At 35.6% G+C, this 18,593-nt stretch overlaps 1 protein-coding gene across 18 annotated transcripts; it reads left to right on the forward strand.

Annotated features, from left to right (window-relative positions):
• Nucleotides 1-868: 868 nt before the first annotated feature.
• gpt2 (glutamic pyruvate transaminase (alanine aminotransferase) 2) lies at nt 869-17,259 on the forward strand. 18 transcript variants are annotated; one of them, XR_015495008.1, is made up of 14 exons: nt 869-1,402; nt 3,632-3,721; nt 6,317-6,425; nt 6,627-6,760; nt 6,837-7,080; nt 8,005-8,084; nt 8,934-9,070; nt 11,372-11,546; nt 11,715-11,870; nt 12,880-12,992; nt 14,341-15,942; nt 15,981-16,373; nt 16,627-16,674; nt 16,804-17,259. XR_015495008.1 is itself a non-coding variant. In NM_001098757.2 (11 exon segments), coding segments are annotated over 11 exon segments (1,455 nt in total). In that variant the 5' UTR covers nt 1,275-1,285; the 3' UTR covers nt 14,441-14,727.
• Nucleotides 17,260-18,593: the final 1,334 nt, after the last annotated feature.

Genomic DNA, 18,593 nt, shown 5'->3' on the forward strand with positions numbered 1-18,593 from the left:
TTCCCTTAAAAATACTGTATATTGTTTATGTTTTACTCATTGCTGTAAATACAACTCATCTTGAAAAATTCAATAAATAATAATTGACAATAATGCTGTTTTATAAATGAAGTTGTTGAGAAGAGACTGCTTGTAAAACAGCATTGTTTCCAGCAGATGGCGACATTTCATTCTAAATAAAAATATTTATAATAAAACCTAAAACTACTCAAATATGAACAAAAATTTTGCACTTTTTTCTCATTCTGAAAAATTTGTTGCAAACAATTTCTTTGTATTGAATTTAAAAAAACAAATTAAATTTAGTAATGTTCAATTTAACTAGTTTGTTTAAAATCAGCCCAAATAAATTGTTTACAACCCTCTAACTGAAACTTTTTAGTAAATCCAAGGAATTATCCTTGAATATTTTTTTCAGTGATAAAGGAGAATAAACTCTGATGTAATTTAATTTTTTTGCGGGGTGAACTATATCGATATATAGTGCAATTATTAATGTTAAAATATTCAGCATTTGAAAACAAAAAAGGTTCATAATTTCAGGAATATTTAATCTGTGTCACCTTTGATGGCAAAGTGTGCGCGCGCGAGCGTGAATGTTTTGATCTTTCTGTTTTGTTTAGGGTTTTTTGCATACTTTCTGATGAAATTTCAGCCGGCTGTGACAGTCGAAAAAGTCTCCTCCCCTCACACACCCACCGGCTGCGGCAGCTCATGTGACGCTGGGTATTGTAGTTTTACTGTGTTTGCAATTGACTGTCAACTGTAGCTAATTGGACTAGGAAAAAACTACAACACCCATGACGAACAGAAGCACAAGCGCGCTGAATGAGAGACCATAAAGGTTGGCGGGTGGATGATAGTAGGCGGGCGGTGTGGTCAATCGCTGATACGGTCTGAACGCTAGATTATGCAGACCGGACTAGTACAGAAGAAACATTGTCTGAAGTGATTTCGCTTTTTATTTGTTAGTTTTAACGTTTACTTGTTCTGACTGACGGTTAGACCGAGAGTTCCCGTTATCAGTTCAAACGCGTATCCTTCTCTCGGGCTTTTGACAGCTTGATTCTTCAAACGGACTTGACTTCCTCACTGTGCCGAAATGTTTCGCTTGCAGTCGCTGGCAGCTCGGTCGTTGGTCGCCGGGGCTCTGGATCAGTGCACCCCGCTGATATCTCTTAACGGGGTGAGACACAAGTCTCAAGCTCCGTCCGTCGAGAAGTACGGCCAGATGCGCTTCAGCACCGCCGAGGCTAAAGTGCCCGCCGGGGGTCTGCACGGTAAGATGCGAGAGAAGACCCTGACGATGGACACCCTGAACCCGCAGGTGAAGGCTGTGGAGTACGCCGTGAGAGGACCCATCGTTATCAAAGCTGGAGAGATTGAGAGATGCTTGGAGGAGGTGAGGACATGTTTCGGAGATTTGTTTTCTTTAAAGAGGCAGTTCCAGTCACATGCTCCTGACCACAGCATCACAGGCTGTGTGTTCTTTGTTTTGTAAAAATAAAGTTTTTGTTTATCCTTTAACTTATTTAATCCTAGTTTGTGGTTTAAGCATACCCAAATTAAACAAACTTTCGTGTATTTTCTGAGGGATAAACATTTTAAAGTGTATGGGTTTTGTTCATGTTCAGTGTTGTCTCCAGTGGTATAAAAAGTTACAAAAAATCTTTAACTTTTTTAATTATTATTAAATCATAGCATTATTATACTTGCTTATTCAGCCACTTTACAGAACATGTTTGTTACAGTTTGGCCTTCTATTATTATCCAAGAGTTGTCCATAGATCTGTAATAAACAGATCTAAAATGATTTGTTTTTGGCTAACATGTATTCAGTTAAGCATAATGAACATGTTAGGCGTTTAACTTCATGGTCCTAGTAATATCAACAGTTTTGATTGATTTGACAGAATGATTCAAATAACGGACGTCTTTAAGGCAAAGTTATTTAAAAAGTATGTATCGATACCATCAAACAATTGTGATTTCTGGAGATTTTAAAGAGATGCCACCCGTTGAGGAATATTATTTAGGGGAGTCTTAAAGTCTTAATGTCTTATATTTCAAAAACAAACATTTAGACCTTAACAAGTCTTGAATTCACTGAAATATTGTCTTGTAGATCTTAAATCATTTTCAAGGAGTCTTAATTTTTCTATGTGCTAGTAAAGCTACCCAATCAGGCTGACCCCAAATTACCAATAATACACCTCAAAAATGTTTTTAAGTATTTTATTGCAAAGAGATTACCAGCATTTTAACATTTTACAGCAAATTCCCCAAATTAAATTCCCTAATCAGGGAAAGAACTAAAGCAACGCATCCCTTTATAAGATCTTTTATTTTTAAAAAAAAAAGCTATTTACAGAAGTAACTAGGCCATCACAAAAATTCATTGTGTTTAACTCTGTAAATGTCTAAAATTTCTTTCCTAAAGGTCTTAAAGGTGTCTTAAAGTCTTTAATTTGGTATTAAGAACCCTGCATAAACCATGTATTTAGGTATTAAATCTGCAAACTGCTCTGATACACCAGCTAGTATATGTTTTTATTGCTGCTTTAATTTATTAAGCTAAAAAACACAATAACATACTTTTTAACTGCCAAAAAGTAAAAGCATTCACCAAAAAATTAATTGTAAATGTTCAGTTTAAGGTAGAAATGAATAACTAGCTGACTTAGACTAACTAAAATGATATAACAATTATTCAGTAACTATACTTAAATCCCTTCTGCACTAGTTTCAGAAGAGATTTTCTAACATCCCTTCAGGGGTATACTGCTTTTCATACCATGCTCAGTGGTTGTAAGTAATGTGCAAAGTGGTCCCTCCACCCAGTCTTGTCTCTTGTCGTTGCTTGTCTTATTTATTTATTTATTTATTCATTTATTTATTTATTTATTTATTCATTCATTTATTCATTCATTCATTCATTCATTCATTCATTCATTCATTCATTCATTCATTCTTTTTTAGTCCGTGTCCATGAAGCTTGTTTTGAACGGGGCAGTACGCTCAGTCCACTTTCTGCTCTCCTTGCAGTGCCATTATCAAAGCAGTGCAACAAAACAGCATTAGTAGTTGACCATTCAGCAGTAATGTTATCTAACGCTCTTTACCATGACGAAGAAGTTTGAGCTTGCATGCTCAGTGATGACAGATGAGCGCTTGGGCTTCATTTATAGCCCATGAACAGGTGCATTCTGGACCTTTGACAAGGGCATGATCCCCCTCAAACCCTGATGGTCTCTTCATCATCTCATAACGTGACCTTCATTTGCGGTTGAACTTTAAATTGCTGCTCCCTTTGCATGTGACTAGATGGTACAGATACAGAATGTCCACACAGAGTGGTTAAGTGTAATATCACTGAGGTCGTAAGTGATGTGTAGATAAATTATTAGATTTATGCCTGTAGAGGGTCTTATTTAGACTGATTGATGTGCAGGTCTAATTATGCATGTCCAGGCAAACATCCGCTTTAACTGCAGGTCTGGAAGACATAATAATTCTCCCACAGCTGTCTGGTGCATGCAGGGACGTGTGTGTGTGTGTGTGTGTGTTTTTCCAGGCAGGACATTTTATAGGCGTTGTTCACATAATGATCATCTGTGCTCTTCTCTTATAGGGTGGAACAAAACCCTTCTCTGAGGTCATCAAAGCCAATATTGGTGATGCTCATGCCATGGGACAGCAACCAATCACCTTCCTCAGACAGGTACCCAACATTGCATAACATTCTTGTATAAAAAAAACTTCTTTCTTGGATTTGAGAGTAGAGGCACCAGATGGTGGGATCAGAACTTGATTTGGTCCCACCAGGTGTAATAATAGTAATTTTTTTTCATACGTTGGTAGATCGGGATAACCAAAGGTATATTATAACATCTCACAGCCATTGTAAAATGAAAACTGCAAGTTCTATGATGAGCAATTCCAGCGTTATGGATGTGACATTTACAGTAAAAACTCAAACATATATCCACATAGAAAGTATATGTTAACATTATATTGAAACATCTGTTTATATCTTCCAAAACTACCAGAGTTATGGGAGCAGAAAAATATCAATCTGTAAACACATTTTATATTTTAAATGAGGGAAATAAACATGCGTTATGGATGTGACCAAAAACGTCTGCGAGTTTACAGTACACAACATACTTTGTAGAAATTCTGTAAATTAAACTGTACAACCCAAAATAAACAATTATAATCAAAATAAAAGATGGCTCTCTATTAAGCAAACATAATGTTTTTTTTTTAATTGACATTTTTGCATTTATGAGGGAAAAGCTTTGTTATGGATGTGACGTCTCTCCATTATGACTGTAACGGATGTGAAATTGCCTCTTGTGTGACTCAATGTTTTCAAACAATTATATTTGATTTAACAAAGATGTTTTTGAGTTTTTAAAGTACTGTAAAATACTTGCTTAAACAAAATGTAGAAACAGTTTCTCTATTTTGGTGAAACAATGGCAAGGTTGACATTTGCATGGAATTGCACTGATATATGAAAAACAACAAAAATGTGGCTTCCAGACATTTATTAGAAATCAAGGATTTGTTCTTAGTTTTTACTTGCAGTAAAGCTTTTACCAATGTGTATATTAAAAAGGAAACAAATTCAAACTATTAAAATTACTACATTTACAGATAATTAAACAGCAGTGGAATAATTTCAAATTGAGGTAGAGCTTTTGTTCTGCTTTTGGCCATTCATGTTTCTCTTGCACAGTTGAAATGACAATGCTTTTAAGTTTCTCATGCAAATCAGCAGTGGCAGAATATTAAAGTTGCACTAACAGGAAACAAGTCTACAAATTGCAGCCATTTAGTATAAATCTAGAACTCTATCTTGCAGTTGACACTCTCCTTTCAGAATGCTTCCCTTTTTATTAATTTTGTTAACCATTGGTTTGCCACTTTTAAAAAATGCAACACCCACACTTTAAAGTCCACCTATCCTTGCTGTGTATATATATACTCATATATAAATAAATAAATAAATAAATAAATAAATAAATAAATAAATAAATAAATAAATATATATATATATATATATATATATATATATATATATATATATATATATATATATATATATATATATATATATATATATATATATATTTATTTATTTATTTATTTATATGTTTATATGTTGACAATACATCCCTGAGATGTACACAATTATACAAAAAAAACATGTTAAATGAGAATCTGGTGACTTTGGTAAATATATAATTTGAAAACATTGACAGAGACATTTGACTATTTTTTTAAGTACTGTAAAATATAACCCTACACAAAAAATGTAAAATTTGGTAGTTTGGTGTATTTTGGCCACCTTTCCTTTTTTTCCATGGCAAGGTTGACTTGTGGCTTCAAGACATTTAATAGATTGGGACTCTGGTGACTTTGGTAAATTAAATGTAATAGTTTGAAAACACTGACGGAGATATTTGAGTATTAAAGTAATACTCGTTGGTTTACAAAAAAAATCAAGCGGACAATCCTGTTGCACTACTACAGATGATTTTGGTTTTATTGTAATAAATAAATAAAAAAACAATATTTAAAGAAATGCCATCCGAATAATGAAATTTCATCGCATGCTTCTAAAAATAAAGATGATTTAGTGTTCAAAAATGTTTTATTTAGATTATGTTCATAAATAAATTGGTCTTAAATATTTAGAAAAAAAAAAAATTAGAAACTATGGCATGTGTTGAAAAAAATACATTGAGTATGTTAACTAGTGACATTAGGAGTTGAGAAATGCAATCCATTCTACAGTTAAAGGGCTAACCTAGAAAGAAGATTAAATATTTTTCGACTCTTGAACCATGGAAGGGTTTGTTCAGGTTAATGAGGAGTCTGAGTCCTGTTTGTGCTCATTGTAGAGTGGCATGAAAGAAAGGCAGCTTTTGTTGACCACTCCACATAGTGGGTTTTGGAACACACTGCAAATTCCAGTGGGTGACAGTCTCTTATGATTGGCCTAGTTTAGTCTCAGTTGATCTGTGTTTTCATCATGAGCACAACAAAAGATGCTGTTGTGGCCTGAGACAGTGCAGTTTGTGAAGCACATTTTCTTAAGAGCCAACCAAACACAACGCTGCATACTTTATTTATAGTAATAGTTTCTGGTCAGTGTGTCCCACATTGGGGATTTAAACTAAACTGAAGTTTTTTTAAGCTTTTGGTTTTCATTTAAGAATGTGTTATGTTTTATCTTAGTTACCTGTATATCTGTTAGCACAATGAAAAAAGCTTTCAAACTCATTTTTAATCTGTGTTTGTGCAGGTGGTTGCTCTCTGCACATTCCCTGAGCTTATGGAAAGCCCTAGTTTCCCAGAGGATGCAAAATGGAGAGCACGGCGTATCCTGCAGGGCTGCGGAGGTCACAGTCTGGGTGTGTGAAGGCCACAATGTGGAATCAAAATATAAAACCGTTTACAGAGTAGTGACTGGAAAGCATCCATGATACCCTGTTATTGCAGATCATGCAGTTCTCAGGAAGCTGGAAAACAATAGCCCTGAATCACAACACTGCATTGAGTGTTTTGCTGCAGTAACAGTTTTATGAATGCTAACGCATGTGTTTTTGTCACAGGGTCATATAGTGCAAGTGCTGGTGTGGAGTACATTCGTAAAGACATCGCTGCATACATAGAGCAAAGAGATGAGGGAGTTCCTTCAAACTGGGAGGACATTTACCTCACCACTGGAGCTAGTGATGGCATAATGGTAAGAATCTGTGTATGTGCAATCGAGACTGATTACTTGGTTAATGATACCAACAATAACACATTCTGTTTTTAAGACTATTCTGCGGCTGCTGGTTTCTGGGAAAGACTCTTCTCGGACTGGTGTAATGATCCCCATTCCTCAGTACCCGCTTTACTCTGCCGCAATCTCAGAGATGGATGCTGTTCAGGTCAACTACTACTTGGATGAGGACAACTGCTGGGCCCTGGACATCAATGAACTTCACAGAGCCTATCAGGCTGCCAAACAGCACTGCCAGCCCCGAGTCATCTGCATCATTAACCCTGGCAATCCTACGGGTAGGTATTCTTGTGTGCTAGGAAACACAATGCCCTTCTGGTTGTTTGGATTCACTGGCATGTCCCCTGGAAAGAAAAGTGTGTCCTTTTCACCCCATGTTCTTTTCCAGTCATGATAACTCGTGAATGGGGACTAATGCTGGTGACATCTAAAGTTACAACCATATGAATTCTAGGCATTATATTCTTGAGCCCCAGCCCTTTTAACCCTAAATCTTGTGCACAACAAGATAACTTAACTTGCACATGTTCCCTTTTTTTGTAGATGTCTCTCAATTTATTTATTTGTTTTTTTCACTGGTGATTGGCAGTGTGCAAAATCACTCGTATTGAATGTTACTAAGCAAGTTGTTGCACAGAACTTGTCATCCTCAGTTTTTTCCTTTTGAATTATATCGCTTAAGCTTTTCCACTTCTGTTTAATCTTCTCCGCTACAGCACTAAACAACTAGTTAAATGTTTTGTGGGAAAAAGTTGCAACCTATAAAAGAAAAATAAGTGAAATGAAACTCGCTATTGGGTCCTATTTGATCTGCTTGACTATATTGTTTTATGTTTGAGCACCACTAAGTAGTTTTTTTTGTTTGTGACTTCAGCAGCTCATGACATGCGAGCAAAATCTGCGGCATGTCCAACTTACAAAAACAAAACACAGCGCATTTGTCTAATGTTTTGCGCCTTTGTGTACACGCACTCTTTGTTTTGTCATGAGGCATTAAATGTAGTAATTAGCATGAGCAAAATTTGTCCAGCTGTGTGCTTTTTAAGTTGCATCATAAGAAATGATTGCTGATTGCTTTAATTATATAATGCTTGCATTCTTTTTCTTATTTTTTTTAAAATTTGTTTTGTTTTTCATTTAGGTGAACTTTCATTTTAATTCTGTCATTCCCTTCCCCATTTGTCTTTCTTTTCTCTTTACAGGTCAGGTTCAGAGTAAAAAATGCATTGAAGAAGTCTTGCACTTTGCTTATGAGGAGAACCTCTTTGTGATGTCAGATGAGGTAATCACAACTCGTGCTTTTTTGCATTCATTATATAATATTTTATTTAACATAGATTTTTTTTTTTTAAATTGAGATATTAAGCAAATCAGATATCATTGATGATGATAACAATAATAATAATAATGATAATAATAATAATAATAAATGTTTTTGAGCACCCAATCTTCATTTTACAATGTAAGAATAATGTTAGGCCTAATGGTAGAGTATTGATGCTGAGTTTTCAGCCTTTTTCTATCACAGGAATAAATGAGGAAATAATCTTAAACAGTAATGCAATGCAATATAGTGTTAATAAACACTATACTTTTTCTGTACAAGTAAACACTGTCTTGATCCTCACAAAATGCTACTTTCAAAATCATTTGGTAACACTTTACAATAAGGTTTATTAGTTAATGGATTTACTAACATGAACTAATCATGAACAACACATGTACGGCATTTATTATTCATAATTGAACATTTACTAATGCATTATTAACATCCAAGTCCATGCTTGTTAACATTATTTAATGCACCATGAGTTAACATGAACTAACAATGAACAACTGTATTTTCATTAACTAACGTTAACTAACATGAACAAATACAGTAGTAGATGTATTGTTCATTGTTTGTTCATGTTAGTAAATGCATTAATTAACATTTAACTAATGAACCTTATTGTAAGTGTGACCAATCATTTTTGAAAAATCATATTATTCCCCGACAATATTGTATATTTAATTTGAATGTATTTGGATGTATTCTGACCTCAGTTCCCTAAACACCGTTTAAGTTTACTTAGTTTGACCTCCCCATGGTCACCATGTTCTCAGTGGTGTTTTGTGCCATTGCTGGCAGGTGTATCAGGACAATGTGTATGCTCCAGATTGTCAGTTCCACTCCTTTAAGAAGGTGCTATACGAGATGGGTCCTGAGTACTACAACAGTGTGGAGCTCGCTTCTTTCCATTCCACTTCCAAAGGCTACACAGGAGAGTGAGTGTCCCTGCACATCATGATTTTGCCAAGAACGATGCCATCCTAGATTAACACCTATGTTGAGGCTGTAATATCAATTTTGTTTAAAAGTGTAATCCATACCTAAACCCAACCATAACTGTATAATTATTCCCAAGATCAGAGGGGAATAATTGTTGGATAACACTCATGTAGAAGTGCATAAACCTAACTATAAGCCTAAACTTAACATAAACGGTAAGCATATCCCTTAATTCTGATTGGGATGTTGTTCCAAGATCAACACGTGGATGTTAATCCAGGAACATGTTCTACTTTGTGAAATCAGGTTGGCGGAGTGTCCCTGTTCTTGATCCTTCACTAGGGTTAGCATGTGCCGCCATTTGATATGGTCTGCTCTAGATCAGCTTTCACTGACCCTTCACACACTTTCACATGACATAACCACAGTATCCTGAGACATATTTAGATGTCGTCTGACTTTGTAATTTGCAATATTTAAATAGACCTGATGTTGAAATATCAACCACCTTCAGTCGGGTTATTGACATTTGCAAGGATGACTTGAACTGGTCAAAGTCAGTCTACTGACTAGGCCTCAGACGTTATTTCTTAAAAAAAAAAAAAAAGAAAAAAGAAGAAGAAAAAAAATATTAAATCTTATTTGACATGAATTGTTGTTTAAAACACTACCCTCTCAACAAATGGAATGTGGTTTGACTGGAATTAAAAATGTGTGTTTGTTTCAAAAGAAACTTAAAATATTTATGTTTCAAGTCGAGACAGTACAGGTGAATATGGTAAAAATTAAATAATATTTATAACCGTATTTCCCAGAATTGTATCTCTTGATTAAAAATCCATCGTAAAGTTGGAATGGTTTGGTCCTCGAAATATTTCAGAATCAAGTTGTCCATGGGGTCTTAAAGTCTCAAATGTCAGAAACAATATTTCACTGAAATATTGTGTTGTAGAACTTAATTTTAATCTGGTATTTTCCTTTGTCCAAGTAAAGCTACCCAATCCAGTCAATACTCATTTAATCACCTAGCAATCAATCTAAAAAAACATTTACATTTTAAATAAGTGGCAGGAGTGGGATGCATTGGAAAATAATAAATTACATGAAATCCAACCTGAAATCTCAGAGTTTTAAGACTAGATTTGATCAAGTGATTTTTACCTGATGTCGTATTAGACATACGAGAATAACCCACTTCTTTTTAACTTGCATTGTTTAAAAGTTCTCCATGTTGTTATAGCTACCCAGTGAGGACAATGACCTGGACAGACGTCTGTGCAAACTTTGTCTATTATAAGTGTAAAAAAATTGTAAAAGTTATATTGAAAAAAAAAACTAGAGTTAGCTTGTTTTGGCACCATATTACAAAATATGTATCTAAGAAATGCCTCATTAGAAGTAAATGAGTAAAAATCTTATTTTCAGTGGACTATCTTAAACTTGTCTTTACGAAACCTGCAGAAACCTTGTGAAATACTTTTAAAAATACTGCATGCCCCTCCCCTTATGAATAGGGAAATGAATAAAACTGTGAGGTTTGTAAGTACTGCTAAATTAAAGATTTATGGTTCAGTGCAGGAGAAAAGTAATGCCTTTAAAAATACGTAGACATAAATGAATTGATAGTAGTTGAAATTGAAAAGACGAAAATCTTTAAGTTTGTTTTGGATATTTACAAAAGAAGTGCAAAATGCTTTATGAATGGCTATCATCTCAGAATGGACATGTAAATAAAAAGTAGCGTCTGTAGTAGGGCTGTGCGATTTAATACAAACTGCAATTTGAAATGTAGTGATTAGTCAATCGCAAGAGGCTGCAATATAAAATATGTATTTAATTGCCTCCACCCAGAGCAAATGAGCAAACCAATCAGATTTGCATCCGAACAATGCAGTATGGCCACAATAATAATAATAAAAAAATTACAATAAAAAGAAGAAAATAGAGCAAACGGGAAAGTGTGGACAAGTAGGATGATGGTGTCTGCTGCTTCAAAAGCATTAATAAATGAATTAAAATCAAAGAAAAACAGGACATTGGTAATGTGAGGATATTTTTGTTTCTAAGTCAGACTCCAAAAACAGGGAATTATTAAGAGCTGTCACAGAATTGTTGGCACTGCATTCAGATTGAGCTGACGCAAGACTACAAAATTAAATAGCAAATCAAATCACAATATTGGTTAAAAAAAAAAAAAAAAACACAATATAATTTTTTTTTCCCCCAAATCGCACAGCCCTAGTCTGTAGTGTCTTGCTATAATGAATGTAGAACTCATGTCCTTGTTCATGCCTCAGGTGTGGCTTCAGAGGAGGTTATATGGAGGTGATCAACATGGATCCTGAGGTCAAGGCGCAGCTGGTGAAGCTCTTATCCGTTCGACTGTGTCCACCCTTGTCTGGCCAGGCTGCAATGGATGTCATTGTCAACCCTCCTCAACCAGACGAGCACTCATACCAACAGTTCCACCAGGTCAGTCTAGTGTGAAGTAACACTTGCTATTGACATTGGAACAGGTTGCTGATCTTTAACATTTGGATGTTTACATGATGAAGCTGTAAAATGTAAACAATCCTAAGTATTTCTCTGTTAGGTTTTGACTGGGTGACATGATGGGGTTTGTCGGATCTTTTTTTTCAGGAGAAGTCATCGGTGCTGGGTGCTTTAGCAGAAAAAGCTAAGCTAACTGAGGAGATCCTGAATGCAGTTCCCGGAATTAAGTGTAATCCCGTCCAGGGGGCCATGTATGCCTTCCCTCGCATCTTTATCCCCCCTAAAGCTGTGGAAGAGGCTAAGGCAAGTTCTTTTACTGCAGCATTGCTATTTGTGACCAGGTGTCTGAACAATTTACAGTGAACACTGAAAAACTAGCAAACCTGCTTTCATGAGCACTGGAATGGTAATGAATGTTATCTGATTAAACAAGGGTGGAACCTGCACCACTAGTTCAACACTTTTTGTTTAGAAATTTTACCTGGAAGGCCAGCTTAATTTAACTGCAAATGCTATGCTGCATGAATATTAGTTGTGGTGGTTTATATTCATGTAGCCACTAAGAATCAAATGAATGCTTACTTGCATAATTTAGTTAAGTTCATATTAATTTCTACAGCACTTCACAATGTAGATTGTGTCAAAGCAGCTTAACAGAAGTTTTAGTAAACTGAAATTGAAACTGTTAGTCTAGTTTTCAGAGGTGAAGTTCATAATGGAAGTTTGCTGCAGGTAAATGTAACTTTTGCAGAATTCATTAGTCATCGATGTGATGACACGAGTCGAGAGTTTTCTTAATGAGGTGGCATAGGGTAGTCAGGGGGACCCATGGCAAAGTATTTATTTATATTTTTATATTTATTGTATTTAAAAGTTATATTCTTATATGATTAAAGACAAAATCTTTTAAACGTGAAGCTGTTCTTGAACATTTACTTTGGAAGAAAATATTACAATGACACAAACAAGTGTTTACTCTTCAGAACACTTACATTATTACCACATTACTGCAGACGGTTTGGGAAAGGGATTGTAGCCTTCATTTTAAATTTTTTAAAATTTAAAACATAGTGATTACTTTAAGTGTTGCTCAATAACTATTAACGTTACAAACATTAAATCTTTTCGATACTTTTATTGATTCATATTTGTTTTATGTATATTTAATTTGGCATTTGCAATAAATGAAGAAGTGGTCTGCAGCCTGCTAAATCAGTTCATCAGTTTTTGAGCTGTGAAAATGATGGCACTCTAATGACACCCCTTTAGAACTTGCTTTGGTTCTGCTGTCTCACTATGATTCGTTTCACAGACTCTAGGAATGCAGCCTGACATGTTGTACTGTCTGAGGCTGTTGGAGGAGACGGGCATCTGTGTTGTTCCTGGTAGTGGTTTTGGCCAGAAAGATGGAACCTATCACTTCAGGTAACATTCTTCTTGTAGCTCAAAGTTATTTGTTTGGTCATTTAGTACACATTTTTAAGTCTGTCATCTTTGTTTTTTGTTTGTTTGTTTGTCAACTCTGATGAAAGCGTTATGAGAAATATTTTTGGCCTTGCCAAAAGGTCCATCATGATATTGATTCCTAAACACGACACTAGCAATTATCCTGAGCTATGACAGCACAGGCAGCAGAAAGAAACATGCAAACAGAACATTGAAAAGAGCAGAAATGAGGACTGTTAAATTGTGTACTCTTAAGCACACATGGAGTTTTACCACTTGATTCAGCATTCATACCAAAATGATTTTCATTGTTGAAGAAGAAATGTGTGTGTGTATATACAGAGATAATGGAGAAAAAGATGCAGAAATACTTTTGTAGCGCTGTGGACCTTTGTTTCTGATACTCACATGTTGCACAAATCAGCCTTGTGCTTTTTTTGAGAAAATTTGAATAAAATGAAACTTAACCAATTAAATCCTATTTATCCTGTAATTTGTGATCTGCTAGACCAGGGCTGTCAAGTTTGGTTCGTGGAGGGCCGCAGCCCTGCACAATTTTAGTTTTAACCTTGCTCCAACACACTTACCGGTATGTTTCAAACAAGCCCGAAAGACTCAATTAAGCTGCGGTCACATTAGAGTTTGAGCATGCGATATTCTGTCATGCGGCGCTGGCGCTGCAAAAAGGGGGGGATTAAACAAGATTATCAGACATTTAAAAAAGTGAGTGATTGCTCCATGTTTTAAATTTCTGTCCAGAGATCTTATGTTTTGATCCTCAATTGGTCTCATGCAGTCAAGTGATGCGATTTCGCAGGTCAGAGTTCACCAAGCTTGAACTTTGCACCGCAGCAACCTGCGAAACTTAGCGCATGAACCTGCGTTTCCGGTCTGACGCATTCGCGTGCGTATGAATGGAAGTCTGTGGGAGGAAAAGCCCAGTGTGACCGCAGCTTAAGTTTGATCAGGTGTGTTTAATCAGGGGTGGAAGTAAATTGTGCAGAGCTGCGGGCCTCCTGAGTTTGACACCTGTGAGCCAGACTGTTTTGTGTTTGAGCGCCATCAAGTATTCTTGTACTGTAACTTTTGCAGCTTAAGGCAGGTAAACAAAAACCGCACTCTCGTTGGTTGGCTAGATTTTAGTTTGTCAACCCCCCAAAATTGTCTGTTTCTGTGTCAATTGTTAATTGACCAACTGTTCTGTGTAACCTGTTAGCTGGTCAGGTTACTAGTCTGTCAAAATCCCTACAAACATGCATGTCTTCAAAACCTCAACATATGTATATTTACCCGTTTTAAGTTTTGGACCTCTTTGTGTTTGTTCCAGAATGACAATCCTGCCATCCAAGGAAAAGCTGAAGGTACTACTAGGCAAACTGCGAGACTTCCACGTCAGTTTCCTGAAGGAGTATTCTGCTCTGGAGTAGCTGCACACATGTAGAAAACCTGCTTAACACACTAATTGCTCAGTTAAACTGTAAACATAGCGTTGAGTATCATGCTTATTTTTATTTTTTTTAGATAATTGAAATTTTAAAGATAACTTAAGCCTAGAATTACAGCCTTGTTTACTACTATTTTGGGGGAATGCTTTCTAGGTGTGTTTTGGGGAAGAATTAATAGTTTATTCATAATTGATGAATGTTTACTTTTTACTTTTATTAAGAAAGAAATGGGTCATAGGAACATTTTTATTTATTTATTTCGTCTTAAAATGAAAGGGTTAGTTCACCCTCCCTGTCTTAAAAGTTTCTCATTTACTCTCATTCAGTAGTTCAAGTATTTCAGTGAACATTTGAAATCTATTTCTTTTTTGTTTTGAAGCAGCCATTAACGCCAGTAGTAATATTATGGAAGTAAATGGCTGTTTTTCACTATTATTCAGCTTCTCTTATTTTGTGTTCAACAGAAAAAAGTAACTAAAACTCATTTGAAACAATTGGAGGATTAATGTAAAGGAGTTACGATGACACAATTAAAAAATTTCTTTGGTGAACTATCCCTTTAATTTTGCTAGTTTTACATCAGGGTGCATTAAAAACACTCTCTCGTACGTGAAATTCAGTTACAAACATTATTAACAACTTTCCACACCAGGAACTGAACTGTAAAGCTTGACATCAGCAATGTTCCAGTTAAAAAAATCTTGTGTAGCACCTTATATAAACTCTGACGGGGATCTAGCCACTTCCTCTGCCGGTGAAGAGGAAGAGGTGGTGTGGTGTCGCTGAGGGTACATCTTTCATGTTATGGTTGTGGAAAGTTTACAAGGAGGGACTGTTTTAATGCTTGTTTTGTCCTCATCCTTAGTTGCGCTCATTGCCATGCAATGTACATAAATATTTTATCTCACAAAATTGCAAGCTCAGCCACAAGTTAAGCTTCTGTGGAAGATTGTGACTGAGCTGATGATTTATGGCGTTTCAGAAACCTGTGTGTTTCCCAGGCTGGCTAATAACTTTGACTAAAGAAAGTGCTGGCTTGTTTTTGTTTACTGATGTCTTTTCTTCCGTTTTTGAATTAAAAATCTTTTTGTTTTTGAATTGCAAATCTTTTTTTGTTTTGTTTACTCTATTAAACCTAATTCTGTTTGAATCAGAGCAGGGGCCTGTGCCTTCAATCTAACTAAACTATATCTACAGATAAACAAACAAACAAACCAATTCAGTCATGCTTTGTTGGAAGCAATTCACTTTTTTTTTTCTTTTTTGATTTGGAGTTCATTGGAGAACATGTTTCAGTTTTTCTATTTGCTGAAGATTGAGTATGTATTTATATTTCGTATACTTTTCTATTCAAATGAAACTGACTTGGATTAGTTTTGTGATTTATTAATTTAAAAGCATTTAGCAGCATTTCAGATGCTTTAAAACTCGCAAAATACAACTTAAGTTTTCCAAGTTGTTATCGGCCCGGTTTCTCAAACAGGGCTTAGTTTAATCCAGTACTAAACTTTAGTTAAATTAGAGTTTTAAGCATCTTATATAGAAAATACCATAGAAAGGCATCTTCAGATGGAAAAAAGGCACTGCTGTATTTTATTTCACTGCAAGTTTAAGGCAGCTCTGATGTGTGTAAACATTAACAGACTTCCCTCATTTCTTACACACTTTACATCAACACGTAAGCCTAGTGGAGAACCTTTGCAGTTTGAAAAATGATAGGTAATGCTATTTTATATTATTTAAAATATATACATAATTGCATTTAATTACTGAAACTATTGTAAATGTTTTTATAACATGTTAATGGTCAAAACCTTTGCAATTACTTCTCAATAAGTTGATTATGTGATTTTGTTTTGTTTTTAGAATGATTGCTCTGGTCCACATCAAATTAGTTTACTGTTAAGTCTATTTTGTAGGAAGAACTTACCGCATTTTGACATATGTTGGTTATTAAAGTTACAGTGGTGAACCCTGGAAAAACTTGATCTTTTCATGTCATAGGTCTCAAACTCAATTCCTGGAGGGCCGCAGCTCTGCACAGTTTTGCTTCAACCTTAATCAAACACAGCTGATCCCAATAATTGAGTCACGAGCACCTTGATTAGTTGGATTAGCTGTGTTTAATTAGGGTTGAAGAGAAACTGTGCAGAGCTGTGGCACTCCAGGAATTGAGTTTGAGGCCCATGCCTTACATTTAAGGGTGCACAAACTCGGTCCTGGAGGGCCGGTGTCCTGCATATTTTAGTTTAACCTCAATAAGCACACCGGAACCAGCTAATTAAGCTCTTTCCAGCTATACTAAGATCTGTGTGTTTGAAGGAAGTTGGAGCTAAACTATGCAGGACACCGGCCCTCCAGGACCAAGTTTGGGCACCCCTGCCTTACATGATCTCTTAAAGCAGGATTGGCACAAACCGATATAAAACCTCACTGGTACAGGCCCCTAGCTCATTTCAGATAGTAAGTTTTGTTTACGAATGAAATATCAGCCATTAAGAGATGTTAGTGCCAAAGTTGTAAATCTCTCTCTCTCTCTTTCTGACACATCTCTCATGTATCATATCTAAGCCATTAACAGTGAATGAATATTGTTAATGCATCCATTGAACTTGATTATCACTTTATATGAGGTGCCTTTACTCATGAGTATGAGATGAGCAAATGAGTTTTCCCTACATGCATTAGTTGCTTGTCATATAGATTGATTTCTTGTTTACAGAATTTTTGAAAACTTGCCCAATGTTAAGCTTGTATATAGTATTTTCAACTGAATATTAAAGATATGCAAGTCATTCAAATTTATGAGTTTTTTTTTTTTGTTAATGACTTTAATGTGTTTGCCTGATGTCAACACATTTTCGAACAAATCATTGTTAAACCTTCATGGGTTAATTTACTTTCAAACTAGAGTCTTTGAATATTGATTATTATTCAACCAGGATCCAGGAATGTCCCTTTAAGATATCGGTCATTATCATTAAGAGTCCCGGTCGACAAGCCGCTTCGAACAGTTACACAAACCAAATAAATAAATAATGTCATAACACAGACACAATTAATATAATCCATAATCCATTGTTAAAACATGTGCACTGTTCTAAATTGACAGTCTTTAAAATATTTTTAAATAGAGCAATAGAAGGCACGGATTTCATATGTAATATATCTTAAAGCTCATTCCATACATATGTAGCATACTTGGAGAATGCAGATGGAGTGGAAAAAATGCCATCTTGAGTAAGAGTAAGTCTGCTGATTTGGTATTGTAAGCATTTGAACAGTACTCCAACGAATTAGATATATAATATGAAGGTATGAGTAAAGTACTCAAGAGTAGTATTACGCTGTGAAAAGTTGATGCGTTTTGTGCTGGGATGAGTAAACGTTACATTCTGTAGTGCATTTAGTGATCTTCATATACTCGTTAGTTCCTTCCAACCTTCTGTACATTGTTTTTGTCCTTTATTCATTTGGTCCTTCCTTTAATCATTCTCTCATTCATTTTTATTTTTTTGTTCCTTCTTAGGTCTTTTGTCCACTCATTCGTTCCATCCTTAGTTGGGTCCTTCTTTCATTCGACCCTTCCATTCTTCATTCGTTCCATTTAGTGACAGTTTAAGGCTGTTAGGTAATTTCAGTCATCATACAGTCGACATCATTTTCTCATCAGTGATTTGCAGTCTACAAAAAGTCTGTGGGTCATTGTGTGTAAAAACTTTAGACATCTTCTTGAACATTGTTAAATGCTTCCAAAAGCATTGTTGCATTTATAAAGCGTCCATGTCTTGAGATTTACTTTCTTATGTGCAAGTTGACTGGCTAAAGTAGAAAAAATCTGTTCTGCGATTCCTGTCCAATCACGTAAAAGTACCAATACAGCACTAAAGTGTACTCAAGCTGTCGCCAGTCTATGGTATACGATCGAGATCTGCCGCCCTCTGGCGGTTTCCGCAGTAAACTCAACTGCTCAGTGACGCCAAATACAATTCCAGGAAGTTCGAGTTCACAGCACGTGACAATGAATATGTTTTCTACTAACTTCAGTTCTGGGTCACAGGTGTTTTTAAAACTGCTTCACTTTCCGCCGTCATTGAAGATACAGTTTATCGCCGAACGAACTATCAGAGCGGGA

Source organism: Danio rerio, chromosome 7, assembly GCF_052040795.2.
Source record: "Danio rerio strain M-AB ecotype USA chromosome 7, GRCz13ab, whole genome shotgun sequence".
In the NCBI taxonomy this organism is placed as follows: domain Eukaryota; kingdom Metazoa; phylum Chordata; class Actinopteri; order Cypriniformes; family Danionidae; genus Danio; species Danio rerio.